The 15,942-nt window shown below is 42.0% G+C and overlaps 1 protein-coding gene and 1 long non-coding RNA gene across 2 annotated transcripts in view; one reads left to right on the top strand and one right to left on the bottom strand.

Annotated features, from left to right (window-relative positions):
• The window catches only part of LOC123742456 (uncharacterized), a 12,479-nt gene extending 3,719 nt beyond the window's left edge, over window positions 1-8,760 (bottom strand). The window contains exon 1 of the long non-coding RNA XR_006769623.2: window positions 8,655-8,760. This is a non-coding gene — a long non-coding RNA (uncharacterized LOC123742456). The remainder of the gene's footprint in view (window positions 1-8,654) is intronic.
• Window positions 8,761-8,919: 159 nt separating this feature from the next.
• Window positions 8,920-15,904, top strand: LOC106603145 (peroxiredoxin-5, mitochondrial). Its single transcript, XM_014196431.2, has 6 exons — window positions 8,920-9,445; window positions 12,608-12,742; window positions 12,896-13,027; window positions 15,289-15,327; window positions 15,409-15,473; window positions 15,623-15,904. Exons 1-6 carry the CDS (start codon window positions 9,353-9,355, stop codon window positions 15,729-15,731), a joined length of 573 nt encoding a protein of 190 aa, XP_014051906.1. The 5' UTR covers window positions 8,920-9,352; the 3' UTR covers window positions 15,732-15,904.
• The last annotated feature ends 38 nt before the right edge of the window (window positions 15,905-15,942 follow it).

The raw sequence follows: 15,942 nt of genomic DNA on the forward strand, positions 1-15,942 counted from the left end.
CATAATACCTCATAAGTAAAAATATGTTTTTAGAAATGTTTGTGAATTTTAAAATGAAATATAGAAATATCTAAGTATTAACACCCCTGAGTCAATACTTTGTAGACGCATCTTTGTAAGTGATTACAGCTGTGAGTCTCTCTGGGTAAGTCTCTCAGACTTTTCCACATCTAGAATTGTGTTATGTTTGGGGAAAATCCAATACAACACATCACTGAGTACCACTCTCCATATTTAAATTGCCCTTTCAGCAGGATAATAACCTAAAACACAAAGCCAAATCTACACTGGAGTTGCTTAGTAAGAAAACAGTGAACATTCCTGAGTGGCCGAGTTACAGTTTTGATTTAAATCTATTTTAAAATCTATGGCAAAACCTGAAAATGGTTGTCTGGCAATGATCAATAACCAATTTGACAGAGTTTGAAGAATTCTGAAAATAATAATGGGCAATTATTGCACAATCCAGGTGTGGAACACTCTTACATTTACATTTAAGTCATTTAGCAGACGCTCTTATCCAGAGCGACTTACAAATTTGTGCATTCACCTTATGATATCCAGTGGAACAACCACTTTACAATAGTGCATCTAAATCTTTTAAGGGGGGGGGGTTAGAAGGATTACTTTATCCTATCCTAGGTATTCCTCTTAGATACATACCCTGACTCACAGCTTTAATCACTGCTAAAGGTGCTTCTACAAAGTATTTACTCCGTGTGAATTCTTATTTAATTAGATATTTCTGTATTTCATTGACAATAAATTTGAAAAAAATCGAAAAACATGTTTTCACTGTCATTATGGGGCATTGTGTGTAGATGGGTGAGAAAAAATATATTTTATCCATTTTGAATGTGGAATAAGTCAAGGGGTGCACCTGAGTTCAATTTTGAGTCTCATAGCAAGGGTCTGAATACTTACGTAAATAAGGTAATTCAGTTTTATTTAATTTGATAAATTAACCAAAATTTCCCCAAAACGGTTTTTGCTTTGTCATTATGAGGTATTGTGTGCCGATTGATGAGGATTTTTTATTTATTTAATCAATTCTAGAATAAGGCTGTAGCACAACAAAATGTGGAATAAGTCAAGGGGTATGAATACTTTCTGAAGACACATTTGGAAACTGTTCAGACCCCTTGACTTTTTCAACATTTTGTTACTTTACAGCCTTATTCTAAAATTGATTAAATGTATTTTTTTTCTCATCAACCTACACACAATAACCCATAATGACAAAGCAAAAACATGTTTTTAGAAATGTTTGCAAATGTATTAAAAATAAAAACTGAAATAATTATTAATCCCCTTTACTCAGTACTTTGTTGAAGCACCTTTGGCAGTGATTACAGCCTCAAGTCTTCCTGGGTATGACGCTACAAGCTTGGCACACCTGTATTTGCAGAGTTTCTCACATTCTTCTCTGCAGATCCTCTCAAGCGCTATCAGGTTGGACAGGGAGCGTCGCTCACATCTATTTTCAGGTCTCTCCAGAGATGTTTGATTGGGTTCAAGTCCAGGTTCTGGCTAGGCCAATCAAGGACATTCAGAGACTTGTCCCGAAGCCGTTGTTTTCCTGTTGGAAGATCAACCTTCGCCCCAGTCTGAGGTCCTGACTGCTCTGGAGCAGGTTTTCATCAAGCATCTCTCTGTACTTTGCTTCGTTCATCTTGCCATCAATCCTGACTAGTCTCCCAGTCCCTTCCTCTTAAAAATATCCCCACAGCATGATGCTGCCACCACCATGCTTCACCGTAGGGATGGTAACAGGTTTCCTCCAGATGTGACGCTTGGCATTCAGGCCAAGGAGTTCAATCTTGGTGTCAGCAGACCAGAGAATCTTGTTTCTCATGGGCTGAGAGTCCTTTAGTTGCCTTTCGGCAAACTCCAAGCAGGCTGTCATGTGCCTTTTACTGATGAGTGGCTTCCGTCTGGCGACTCTACCATGATTGGTGGAGTGCTGCGGAGATGGTTGTCCTTCTGGAAGGTTCTCCCATCTCCACAGAAAAACTCTGGAGCTCTGTCACAGAGTGACCATCGGGTTTTGGTCACCTCCCTGACCAAGGCCCTTCTCCCCTGATTGCTCAGTTTGGCCGGGCAGCCAGCACTAGGAAGAGTGTTGGTGGTTCCAAACTTCTTCCATTCAAAAATAATGGAGGCCACTGTGTTCTTGGGGACCTTAAATGCTGCAGAAATGTTTTGGTACTCTTCCCCGGATCTGTGCCTCGACACAATCCTGTCTCGGAGCTCTACGGACAATTCCTTCGACCTCATGGCTTTGTTTTTGCTCTGACATGCACTGTCAAGTGGGACCTTATATAGACAGGTGTGTGCCTTTCCAAATAATGTCTAATCAATTGAATTTACCACAGGTAGACTCCAATCAAGTTGTAGAAACATCTCAAGGATGATCAATGGAAACAGGATGCACCTGACCTCAATTTTGAGTCTCATAGTAAAGGGTCTGATTACTTATGTAAATAATTTCCAAAAACTTGTTTTTGCTTGGTCATTATGGGGTATTGTGTGTAGACTGATGAGGAAAATGTTTTATTTAATCAATTTTAGAATAAGGCTGTAACATAACAAAATGTAGGAAAAGTCTTAATACTTTCCAAATGCACTGTACATATCTCTGGATCTAGGGCTATACCTCAGCCCAACACCATCTACACTACAGTATGGTGTACATTATTTATGTGGATATTAGAGCAGCGGTAACTCACCAGAACTACCAGCAGTACGACCAGGAATATGACCTCCCTGGAGCAGAACCTTTGTTCGCTCTCCCCAGAGCAATTTAACTTATTCCAGAGGCCAACCCAAAACATCACTGGCGGAGGAGAGGCACTCGAGGTGGCCAGCTGGTTCGACTTTGGAGGCGGGCACACCACCCACCGCTTCCGAGTATATTACTTGCTAATGTTCAGTCTTTGGATAACAAAGTTTATGAGCTCAGAGCAAGGATTTTTTTCCAGAGAGACATCGGGGCCTGTAACATACTTTGTTTAACAGAAACATGGCTCTCTCGGGATACTCTGTTGGAGTTGGTAAAGTCAGCAGGATTCTCAGTACATCGTGCAGACCGGAATAAATATCTCTCCGGGAAGCAGAAGGGCGGAGGGGTGTGTTTCATGATTAACGACTCATGGTGTAATTCTAGGAACATACAGGAACTCAAGTCCTTTTGTTCACCCGACCTAGAATACCTCACAATCAAATGTGATCTCCCAAGATCCCAAGAGAATTCTCCTCCGTCATTGCCACGGCCGTTTACATCACTCCTCAAGCCGATACCACGACGGCCCTCAAAGAACTTCACTGGACTTTATGCAAACTGGAAACCGCATATCCTGAGGTTGCATTAACTGTAGCTGGGATTTTAACCAAACAAATTTGAGGACCAGGTTGCTGAAGTTCTATTAACATATCGACTGTACTATTCGCGCTGCTAAGACTCTCAACCATTGCTATTCAAATTTCCAGAATGCTTACAAGGCCCTCCCCTGCCCTCCTTTCGTCAAATCTGACCACGACTCCATCTTGCTCCTCCCTTCCTATAGGCAGAAACTCAAACAGGAAGTACCCGTGCTAAGGACTATTCAATGCTGGTCTGACCATTCGGATTCCACGCTTCAGGATTATTTTGATCACGTGAACTGGGATACGTTCGGGGAGCTTGCGAAAAATAATCTAGATCCATACACGGATATGGTGACTGAGTTTATAAGGAAGTGTATTGGAGATGTAGTACTCACTGTGACTATTAAAACCTACCCTAACCACGGTAGCATTCATGCGAAACTGAAAGCGCGAAATACCACATTTAACCATGGCAAGGTGACTGGGAATATGGCAGAATATAAACAGTGTAGTTATTTACTCCGCAAGCTAACAAGCTAAACGTCATTATAGAGATAAAATGGAGTCACAATTCAACGGCTCAGACACGAGACGTATGTGGCAGGAACTACAGATAATCACGGACTACAAAGGGAAAACCAGCCACGTCGCAGAGGCCGACATCTTGCTTCCGGACAGGCTAAACACATTCTTTGCACGCTTTGAGGATAACACAGTGCCACCGACGCGGCCCGCTACCAAGGACTGTGGGCTCTCCTTCTCCGTGGCCGACGTGAGTAAAACATTGAAATGTGTTAACCCACGCAAGGTGGCCGGCCCTGACGGCATCCCTAGCCGTGTCCTCAGAGCATGCACAGACCAGCTGGCTGGTGTGTTTACGGGCATATTCAATCTCTCCCTATCCCAGTCTGCTGTCCCCACATGCTTCAAGATGGCCACGATTGTTTCTGTACCCATGAAGGCAAAGGTAACTAAACTGAATGACTATCGCCCCGTAGCACTCACCTATGTCATCATGAAGTGCTTTGAGAGACTAGTCAAGGATCATATCACCTCTACCTTACCTGCCACCCTAGACCCACTCCAATTTGCTTACCGCCCCAATAGATCCACAGATGATGCAATCACCATCACTCTGCACACTGCCCTATCCCATCTGGACAAGAGGAATACCTGTAAGAATGCTGTTTATTGACTATAGCTCAGCATTCAACACCATAGTACCCTCCAAGCTCATCATTAAGCTTGAGGCCCTGGGTCTGAACCCCGCCCTGTGTAACTGGTTCCTGGACTTCCTGACGGGCCGCCCCCAGGTGGTGAAGGTAGGAAACATCACCTACACTCTGCTGATCCTCAACACTGGGGCCCTACAAGGGTGCGTGCTCAGCCCCCTCCTGTAGTCCCTGTTCACTCATGACTGCGTGGCCAAGCACGCCTCCATCTCAATCATCACGTTTTAGACCCAAGCCACCCCTATACCCGGACTTTGAACTACTCCCCTTTGGGCGCAGGTTTAGGGCACCCCTCAGCAGGAAAAACAGAACTAGACAATAATTTGTGCCAGGTGTCATATCCCTCCTAAATAGCTCGGGCTAATGTTCCTATCAACTCAGTAAGGCCAGCAGGCTAGTCTTTAAAAAAAAAAAAATGTTTTATGTTTTATTGGTATGTAACTAACTGTTATGAAAGTTGTATTGTCAATTTTGTTTTGTATTTAAACGCCACTTTAAACGTGTACATGACACTGCAACAAAATTTCCCCATGGGGACAATAAAGTCAGTAAGTAAGTAAGACGACACAACAGTAGTAGGCTTGATTACCAACGATGACGAGACAGCCTACAGGGAGGAGGTGAGGGTTCTGGGAGTGTGGTGCCTCGAAAACAACCTCTCACTCAATGTCAACAAAACAAAGGAGATGATCGTGGACTTCAGGAAACAGCAGAGGGTGCACCCCCCTATCTACGTCGATGGGACCGCAGCGGAGAAGGTGGAAAGCTTCAAGTTCCTTGGCATACACATCACTGACAAACTGAAATGGCCCAGCCACACAGACAATGTGGTGAAGAAGGCGCAACAGAGCCTCTTCAACCTCAGGAGGCTAAAGAAATGTGGCTTTCACTTAAAACCCTCACAAACTTTTACAGATGCACATTTGAAAGCATCCTGTCAGGCTGTATCACCGCCTGGTACGGCAGCTGCACCGCCCGCAACCTCAAAGCTCTCCAGAGGGCGGTGCGGTCTGCACAACGCATTACCGGGGGCAAACTACCCGCCCTCCAGGACACCTACAGTACCCGATGTCACAGGAAGGCCAAAAAGATCATCAAGGACATCAACAACCTGAGCCACTGCCTGTTCACCCCTCTATCATCGAGAAGGTGAGGTCAGTACAGGTGCATCAAACCTGGGACCGACAGACTGAAAAACAGCTTCTATCTCAAGGCCATCAGACTGTTAAACAGCCATCACTAACACATTAGAGGCTACTGCATATAGGCATTGTAATGCATCTGTGTGTAGCTGGTGTAGATGAGTCAGGCGCAGGACAGCAGATATGAGTAATGTACGCAATTTTACTCAACAATAATCACAATACACGTCAATAAATCCAAGGCCACAATAACGGACTGCAATCAATAAACAATCACTCACAAACAAACATGGGGGTACAGAGGGTTAAAATATGAACAAGTAATTGGGGGATTGAAACCAGGTGTGTAAGACAAGGACAAAACAAATGGAAAATGAAAAGTGGATCGTCGATGGCTAGAAGGCCGGTGACGTCGACCACCGAACGGCGCCTGAACAAGGAGAGGGACCGACTTCGGCGGAAGTCATGACAGGCATAGACTAGAAACCACTGGCCACTTTAAGGAATGGAACACTAGTCACATTAATAATGTTTACATATCTGGCATTAGTAATCTTACTGTATTATGTGCTATTCTACGGTATCTTAGTCACTTAATAATGTTTACATATCTTGCATTACTCATCTCATATGTATATAATGTATTCTATACTCTTCTACGGTATCCTAGTCCGTTCAGCTCTGACATAGCTCGTCCATATATGGATATAGTCTTATATGTACAGTTGAAGTCTGAAGTTTACATACACTTAGGTTGGAGCCATTAAAACTCGTTTTTCAACCACTCCACAAATTTCTTGTTAACAAACTATAGTTTTGGCAAGTCAGTTTGGACATCTACCTTGTTCATGACACAAGACATTTTTCTAACAATTGTTTACAGACAGATTATTTCACTTATAATTTACTGAATCACAATTCCAGTGGGTCAGAAGTTTACATACACTAAGTTGACTGTGCCTTTCAACAGCTTGGAAAATTCCAGAAAATGATGTCATGGCTTTTAGAAGCTTCTGATAGGCTAATTGACATCATTTGAGTCAATTGGAGGTGTACCTGTGGATGTATTTCAAGGCCCACCTTCAAACTCAGTGCCTCTTTGCTTGACATCATGGGAAAATCAAAAGAAATCAGCCAAGACCTCAGAAAAAAAATTGTAGACTTCCACAAGTCTGGTTCATCCTTGGGAGCAATTTCCAAATGCCTGAAGGTACCACGATCATCTGTACAAACAATAGTACGCAAGTATAAACACCATGGGACCACACAGCCGTCATACCGCTCAGGAAGGAGACTCGTTCTGTCTCCTAGAGATGAACGTACTTTGGTGCAAAAAGTGCAAATCAATCCCAGAACAACAGCAAAGGACCTTGTGAAGATGCTGGAGGAAACCGGTACAAAAGTATCTGTATCCACAGTAAAACAAGTCCTATATCGACATAACCTGAAAGGCCGCTCAGCAAGGAAGAAGCCATTGCTCCAAAATCGACATAAAAAAAGCCAGACTACGGTTTTCAACTGCACATGGGGACAAAGATCGTACTTTTGGAGAAATGTCCTCTGGTCTGATGAAACAAAAATAGAACTGTTTGGCCATAATGACCATTGTTATGTTTGAAGGAAAAAGAGGGAGGCTTGCAAGTCGAAGAACACCATCCCAACCGTGAAGCACGGGGGTGGCAGCATCATGTTATGGGAGTGCTTTGCTGCAGGAGGGACTGGTGCACTTCACAAAATAGATGACATCATGAGGAAGGAATATTATGTGGATATATTGAAGCAACATCTCAAGACATCAGTCAGGAAGTTAAAGCTTGGTTGCAAATGGGTTTTCGAAATGGACAATGACCCCAAGCATACTTCCAAAGTTGTGGCAAAATGGCTTAAGGACAACAAAGTCAAGGTATTGGAGTGACCATCACAAAGCCCTGACCTCAATCCCATAGGAAATTTGTGGGCAGAACTGAAAAAACCTGTGCGAGCAAGGAGGCCTACAAACCTAATTCAGTTACACCAGCTCTGTCAGGAGGAATGGGACAAAATGCACCCAACTTACTGTGGGAAGCTTGTGGAAGGCTACCCGAAACATTTGACCCAAGTTAAACAATTTAAAGGTAATGCTACCAAATACTAATTGAGTGTATGTAAACATCTGACCCACTGGGAATGTGATGAAAGAAATAAAAGCTGAAATAAATCATTCTCTCTACTATGTTTTCTGACATTTCACATTCTTAAAATAAAGTGGTGATCCTAATTGACCTAAGACAGGGAATTTTTACTTTGATTAAATGTCAGGAATAGTGAAAAACTGAGTTTAAATGTCTTTGGCTGAGGTGTATGTAAACTTCTGACTTCAACTGTATATAGTCTTATATGTATATAGTCTTATGTTGTGTAATTTGTTAGATTTTACTTGTTAGATATTACCTCACTGTCGGAGTGTATTAGCCATCTGAGCTAAAAAAATCAAGGCATATTTTCACTAACACTAATGAAACCGAAATATGTGTGATGGCTAAGTCTCTCGGGTTTGATTGGTTGGATCAGAGGACCCTGCTGAGACTGTCCTCCCATTGGAACGCTGGAAGAAGTGCAACAGCTTTTGCTTACCCTTTGCAGTGCTTTAATGACATATAGTTCCGCATTTTAAAAAGGTATAATGGAAAGAGGATACCTAGTCAGTTGTACAACTGAACGCATTCAACTGAGATGTTTCTTCCGCATTTAACCCAACCCCTCAGAATCAGTATAATTTGTAATGATCCTATAAATATAATATATCAATGTGTTACGTGATTCATATGTAATGTAAGGTTTAGTGTATTTATATGTGCTTGTTTCAATTTCATGAAATAACAATAGTTAAATGGGTAAAACAGTTCATAGCGGTTGGAAAGGCAGTGTCAGGTACCTGCCAGGTGGAGATGCGGAAGCTTTTAGTAAATCCCTTGCAACCAGACAGACGCTCGAGTTAAGCCTGGGGTAATATCGAAGATTTTACCCCATTTTATAACTAAACCGAGATACACCACAGCCTGTCGTTTCCAACGGGAACAAATGAGTCATAGTGGGCAGAACAATCAATGAGTTTGGCAGAGCCAAGCAAGAGCTAGCGAGATCCTATTGGCCCGTTCCAGTGACATCCCGTTAGGGAACGACTACTCTGTGAAGTGCGCGTGTGCAATAACTTAATTCGCTTTTGCACTTCTTCCAAACAACGCGATTTTTTAAAACGTTGACAAAGGGGAAAGTCTACAAAACTCAGTGCACTCTGTTAATAACAGAATTCTCGTTTTGGGAACAGAAAATTGAGATCAAATATTTCATCGATGAGAACATTTGCAGAATATCGGCCAAAATCCATCTCCTTCCATATTCGCCCTCTGTCGGCAACTGGGCTTCCTCTACTACCATATTTGGTAGTGAGTGGAAACGCCAAGCGGATGATTCACATGTATACATCCGGTGAATATCTGTCTCATTGTTCTATCTGTGGTAACATTTGTAAGCCAATTTTTGTGACAGCCACACTGAATTTGCGGCAGCCAGCCAGTCTGTCCTCTGCTACCACTCGAACAACGTTAAAGGGGCTCGTCTCAACATAGGCCAATGATTTCCAGCTCAGCATTTCTCAAAGGGACCCGTGCAGTCCAGTGCTTCAGACCGCTACACACCACACTCATTGCCAACATGCCTATCAAGGTAAGAAATGCCGTCAGAAAAATGTTTGATCTAAAAATAACGCCCCTTCATGACCTTGACTGCAAACTCTTTCTTCAGTTTTTTTTTTTTTAAACACGTGATTCTCCTATTTATTCTGTTTGTTGTCGGTGATGCATACAGCCTCCATGCTCAAGCCGCATTATCTAACGTTACACGATGGCGATAGTGCCCTGATGATGGATGGGTAAAGCATGATCGACTGGTGCATTCAATCAGTGAGCACGGTTACATGCACACGCAAATGAACTATAATCTGACTAAAACGTTTTACATGCTTTGCAAGAATAAATGTTTCCTTAATAATCCTGTTTACATGACACATCTGAAATCAGGCTAAAGTTACATGATGGGACTTTTTAATACATGCAGAAAATCGCCAAGCCAAATAAAAGCTATACTACACAGTGACCATGTTATTTTTGCGAAGTCTTTTTGATTTTGAGTTCGGACATATCGTTTTCACATACACACTTTATATAAGATGCATATACTTTCCGAACTCACTTCATTTGAGCATAATACCCACCAGATGCATGCGTTTTGTTTTGCCAGATGTCTAGCCCGCATTTAACCGTGCTTTTCAACTAGCTAGCAAAGCGGAAGAGTGCGGCCCAACTCTGCGGAAAATCTATTTCTCTCCAGCAGGAAGCGTTTTTTTTCATTAGGCCCACCAAACAGAGTTTTTGTATGGAGGTCAATTAGTGTCAGTTGTTTTTTTGTTTTTTTTTAAAGTAACATTTATTGTTTATTTGATCAATAGACTTTCATAATGCTTAAGTTAAAAGTGTACTTATATAAGTAGGACACGTGACATCTTGGCAACTTTGAGAGAAAAACACTTTATTGGAGTTGCCTCGAGATGGCTATGCATATTCATAATATGAGGCAAGTAGCATAGCATCTCTCCATTGAATACAGGCGGTTGACGTCAACAACCCTCATCGACTATTCAAAAAATGTACAGTAATGAGATATATCCACCAATCCAAACCAAGGATAGGGGTGACGCTATAAAGTCTGCCATGCCGCTTTGTGGACAACTACTCCCATTGTTAAGTGTCTTGTCAATATATCTATAATCTTTGAAGCTAGCAAGTTGGAGTCTGTGTGTACTTCTGTTAGTGCCACGGTGAAGCCAACACATAACTTGTTGAAAATATTGAACACAAGCAGTACACAGAACGAGGCATCATGCCTTATGTCCACCAGATGCATCGAACTCTGCGTTCCAGTGGAAGTCATTCATTGTCAATGGAGCAGTCCGCAAATCTGCGTTGTGGGTGCCGCATTAGGCTGGGGTGTGTTCTGTGTACCTCATGCGTTCAATATTTTCAATTTGTGCGTTGCTTTATTGTGCGGGGGTACAAATGGAAGTACAGACCCCAACTAGCTAGCTTTTAGCTAGTTGAAAAGCGAAGCACATGCTCGTCAAGTATGGAAAATGCGGGCTAGACATCTGGCAAAACAAAACGCATATGCATCTGGTGGGCATGAGGCTTTAAGCCTCGTTCACATTACCACTAAGTGTTCCGTTGCGCTGGATGTCATGCATTTCAATGATGACGTCCACAACGGAGTGTAAACACAACGCCCTTTTGCGGTTGAATGCTCCATTGCGAGACGGATGATGTTGCATACTTTGAAATTGTTCAAATTTTGCATCTTCAGTCCAGCCAGAGTCCGTCGAAGAACTGGAAGTTACCAAAGTACAGAAGAAGAGGAAAATATGTGGTTTTCGGTGATGGGTTTTAATGGGATAGCTAGCAACTTGGAAACAATGACCCATTCCTATAAGTGAGTACTATTTTAATAGTAATGTTAAATAATTCACGTTGGCTGTTAAGCTAATTATATAACTGTTGCCTCCCGTTTAAGTTTATTGTGATGGTAATATCGTTTGATTTTGATCATTATTAGGTGGAGGTCGCTAGCTACAATGGTATCTTCAGCCTAGCTTTTAGCTAGCTAGCTGCTCTGCAGCGCAAGGTAGCTTGATTTGCTATAAAATAAAAAACAGTTGCAGAAAAGGTTACTAAACAAAACATGTTTTATTATCACCTGAAACAATATATTTATCATGTCATGAATGAAAAGGTCATTTGGCGATCTCCCAAAATAATGCTTTCTCTGACGAGAGGCAGTTGCAGTGTGTTCGTGTGGTGCATACGTTGGATTTATCGAACGTATGCGTCAAACTGTATGCGTAGACGGCTTGACAGAAATGGTAGTAGAAGGTGAATGTTGCATACATATCCAGATGATGCTGCGTACTATTTTGCGCAATGACGTTCGACGTTTAAGACTCTGAAGATGATGTACGGGCGTATTGAAATGTGTCACGATATAAACAGGGCATCAGCGGGAGGCTTCCGGTGCTGGGACATGCAAACATCAAATCCCCTGCTGGAACGCCGATTAAAATGTTTTACATGTCCTAATCGTTTGAAAGATTGCTCAGAAAACCAGATGTTTTTATCGGTGTATGCTTACTTTGATTTTGACCTTACGCCGATTTAGATAAGGTGTTTACATGACCAATGCCATACGCAGCCTTCAGTTTAATATTTTAATTATTAGTGTAAATGTAAACATACTCAGTCTACTTTTCTTTTTTTATATATATAGGTGCAAGATTAGATAACCGGATGGGGCAGGTTTGGAAACTGACCACATCATTTGTAGGGAATCAGATCTGATGTATAATGGCATAAAATCAGCTTTTCTATCAAACATATGCTTTCTACTTACCACTTTAGACCCCTATCTTTAGATTTACCCCAACATGCCATTTTTATTTGTGGTAATATAGCTGAGTCAGTGGTAGACATACCAACACTGTGCATGACTGAGCCAGCTGCTGTTAGTGAGTGCCCCGGAGAGCACTCTGCTTTTGGCTCTACACATTCAGCAAAGTCACGATTCTCCAGTAGTAACTTTAAGGCCATTGTGGTGGGAAAATATCCATAACCACTCCCTGCAGGTCCAATACATTATTCAAATGCTGCTATACAGAGTCAAGTTCCAAATTCAATATCTGTGGCTAATAGAATGGGGGGTGCAGAACAGAATATGATTTTCAGCTTTCATGTATAATTTGATTGACCATTAACAGTGTTTGACTGAATGCTTCACACTCACTAGGTTGGAGAAAAACTTCCAGCAGTGGAGGTTCATGAGAATGAGCCAGGCAATAAGGTGTCGATGGACCAACTCTTCAAGGGGAAGAAGGGAGTTCTCTTTGCTGTGCCAGGGGCTTTTACTCCTGGGTGCTCCAAGGTAACCTCCATTCAGATCATCCTCAATTTCAATGAATTTACCTGGATGTGCATTCCTCTATTTTTTTTGTTTGTTTGTTCACCATGTACTTTCTGCATGCATCATCTGAAACCACTGTTTCACCGCAAGTCCTTTCTTTCTCTTATCCCTCAGACTCACCTTCCAGGGTTTGTGGAGCAGGCAGCAGAGCTGAAGAGCAAGGGTGTGCAGGAGGTCGCCTGCATCTCCGTTAACGACGCATTCGTTATGGCTGCCTGGGGGAAGGAGCATGGAGCAGGCGGCAAGGTGCAGAATGCTGTTTGAAATTAACAAGCTGATACCTTGACCTTCAGCCTTCTTAATTGTCTGTTCTTGTAGTCTACATAATGCATTTTTCAGTCCTGGGCTGAATATCTCCCTGCTGTTATTCTGGTCTCCAGCACTTGACTTGGTACAAGAAATCTTAGTGATCTGGTTGCAAGTCTTTGTCCTAAGTAATCAATCTGCAGTTGCTACATACATTTTTAGACTTTTAATTGAATTATATGTTCCCAGTGACTATTGAAAAATATAATTTACAAATGCCTCGTGAGCTTATTTCTACTGTCCTATACTATCAGAAACCCAAATATAACCTTGTCGTACTCCATTGTCGATAAACAATGTAATTGTAAACAAACACTCTATAGGCTAAGAACTTGGTTAAAACTATCATTTTGAGCTCATAGATGGCCTTGCATCCATAGCTGTCTAGGAATTTGAATGGTTACATTTCCCAAGCCCCATCGCTCAGCAGTTTACCAAAAACAATGGTGGGGTGTACCGCTTTGACGTTTTAACTGCAGATTGCCTCTTTTTAACATTCATTGGAAATAACTTGTTTCCCAAACAGAGACATTATTACAAGACCATAACTGGTTGAATTACATTACCAGTCAAAAGTTTGGACACACCTACTCATTCAAGGGTTTTTATTTTGACTGTTTTCTACATTGTAGAATAATAGAAGACATCACAACTATGAAATCATGTAGTAACCAAAAAGTGTTAAACAAATCAAAGTATATATGCACATATGCTGAGCACTTGTTGGCTGCTTTTCCTTCACTATGCAGTCCAAACCATCTCAATTGGGTTGAGGTCGGGTGATTGTGGAGGCTAGGTTATCTGATGCAGCGCTCTATCACTCCTTGGTCAAATAGCCCTTACACAGCCTGGAGGTGTGTTTTGGGTCATTGTCCTGTTGAAAACCAAATGATAGTCTCACTAAGTGCAAACCAGATGGGATGGCGTAGCTTTGTCCCCATGTGCTGTGGTAGCCATGCTGGTTAAGTGTGCCTTGAATTCTAAATCAATCACGACAGGGTCACCAGCAAAGCACCCCCACACCACCACCTCCATGCTTCACGGTGGGAACCACACATGCGGAGATCATCTGTTCACCTACTCTGCGTCTCACAAAGACACGGCGGTTGGAACCAAAAATCTCAAATTTGGACTCATCACACCAAAGGACAGTTTCCCACTGTCTAATGTCCATTGCTCGTGTTTCTTGGTTCAAGCAAGTCTCTTCTTATTGGTGTACTTTAGTAGTGGTTTCTTTGCAGCAATTCATGATGTTCAGATGTCTGTTACTTGAACTCTGAAGCATTTATTTGGGCTGCAATCTCTGAGGCTGGTAACTCTAATGAACTTATCCTCTCCAGCAGAGAACTCTGGGTCTTACTTTCCTGTGGTGGTCCTCGTGAGAGCCAGTTTCATCATAGCGCTAGGCGGTTTTTGCGACTGCACTTGAAGAAACTTTCAAAGTTATTTAAAATTGTCCGGATTGACTGACCTTCGTGGCATAAGGTAATGGACTGTCGTTTCCCTTTGCTTATTTGAGCTGTTGTTGCCATAATATGGACTTGGCCTTTTACCAAATAGGACAATCTTCTGTATACCACACCTACCATGTCACAACTGATTGAATTCAATTCCACAAATGAACTTATCAAGGCACACCTGTTAATTGAAATGCATTCCAGGTGACTACCTCTTGAAGCTGGTTGAGAGAATGCCAAGCTGTCAAGGCAAATATTTTGATGTCTTCACTATTATTCTACAATGTAGAACATATTCAAGAGTTTTTTTTTTTTTTTACTGTGTAGGTGTGTCCAAACCTTTCACTGGTGCTGTATATTGAGATCTTTCAGTCTAGACATGTCTGATAGCTGTGGCATTGAGTTCCTGTCACTTACAGGACCTGTTCTTGAACATGTTGCATCTCAAGCGTTAGGCCGGGAATCAATCTGACTTTTTAAAGGCAATATTATGTTTGCGAAGACTGTATTCAAGGAAAAAGCTGCAGACGTCAGCTCAATTGGAATTACCTTTTAATTAAATGTCATGAACGCTACGGCTTGGTTTTGGATTGAATCCCGGCCCTAATCTGCCCAAGAGTGGACACAAGACATTATGTATGCAAGCATGAAATGAATATACCGTTTGTAGTTTAATCATACATATAGCCACAGTCTACCCAACTTATACTTGCGTGTGTACTGTCTACGGCCCATCTTTTGCAGGTGCGAATGCTGGCTGATCCTACTGGTGCATTCACTAAGGTCAGATACATCTTCAAAGCCTTGATTTTATTAGTTTACACTCTGTACATTGTGTGAATGTAACCCCCATTTTATTTACAGGCAGTGGACCTGTTGCTAGACAACGATCAGATTGTTGCTGTGCTTGGAAACAAGCGCTCCCAGAGGTGAGGTCTTTTCTCCTAGATCAGTGTTAACTTACTACAGACTAGTGTGTCACAGTTAACATTTGTTTAGTCTCAACATTTGGATTTCACACTGCAAAAAGCATAATCAACCCCAATAAAGTAATTGTCACATTCCTTATGTCTCTCAGGTACGCTATGTTGGTGGAAGATGGCGTTGTGAAGAATATCAATGTGGAGCCTGACGGTACTGGTCTGACATGCAGCCTGGCCTCTAACATGCTCTCTGAGCTGGTGTAGGCCTGTTGGGACTAGCTCACTCCAACCAGACAGAAGTCTAACCTTAAGTTACAATGCACTCTCATACTACTTTACCTGACCCTTGTCACATGCCTGTGAAAATAGATGTGGTTTAATGTACAGACATTGTATAGTTCATAAACTGTGATTAAAGCAAAACATGTAGACTGCAATGATGTTCCTTGTTTTTTTTTCCACCTGGTTGGACTTT

The sequence above is a fragment of the Salmo salar genome, chromosome 04 (genome assembly GCF_965601325.2).
Source record: "Salmo salar chromosome 04, fSalSal1, whole genome shotgun sequence".
Taxonomy (NCBI): Eukaryota; Metazoa; Chordata; class Actinopteri; order Salmoniformes; family Salmonidae; genus Salmo; species Salmo salar.

What these genes read in the sequence shown, in the direction of transcription:
- LOC106603145 (XM_014196431.2), top strand. Translation starts at nt 9,353, where the DNA reads ATGATTTCCAGCTCAGCATTTCTCAAAGGGACCCGTGCAGTCCAGTGC. An exon ending in AGCATGGAGCAGGCGGCAAG is followed by an intron (nt 13,028 to 15,288) that starts GTGCAGAATGCT and finishes CATCTTTTGCAG; the next exon opens with GTGCGAATGCTGGCTGATCC. An exon ending in GGAAACAAGCGCTCCCAGAG is followed by an intron (nt 15,474 to 15,622) that starts GTGAGGTCTTTT and finishes TATGTCTCTCAG; the next exon opens with GTACGCTATGTTGGTGGAAG.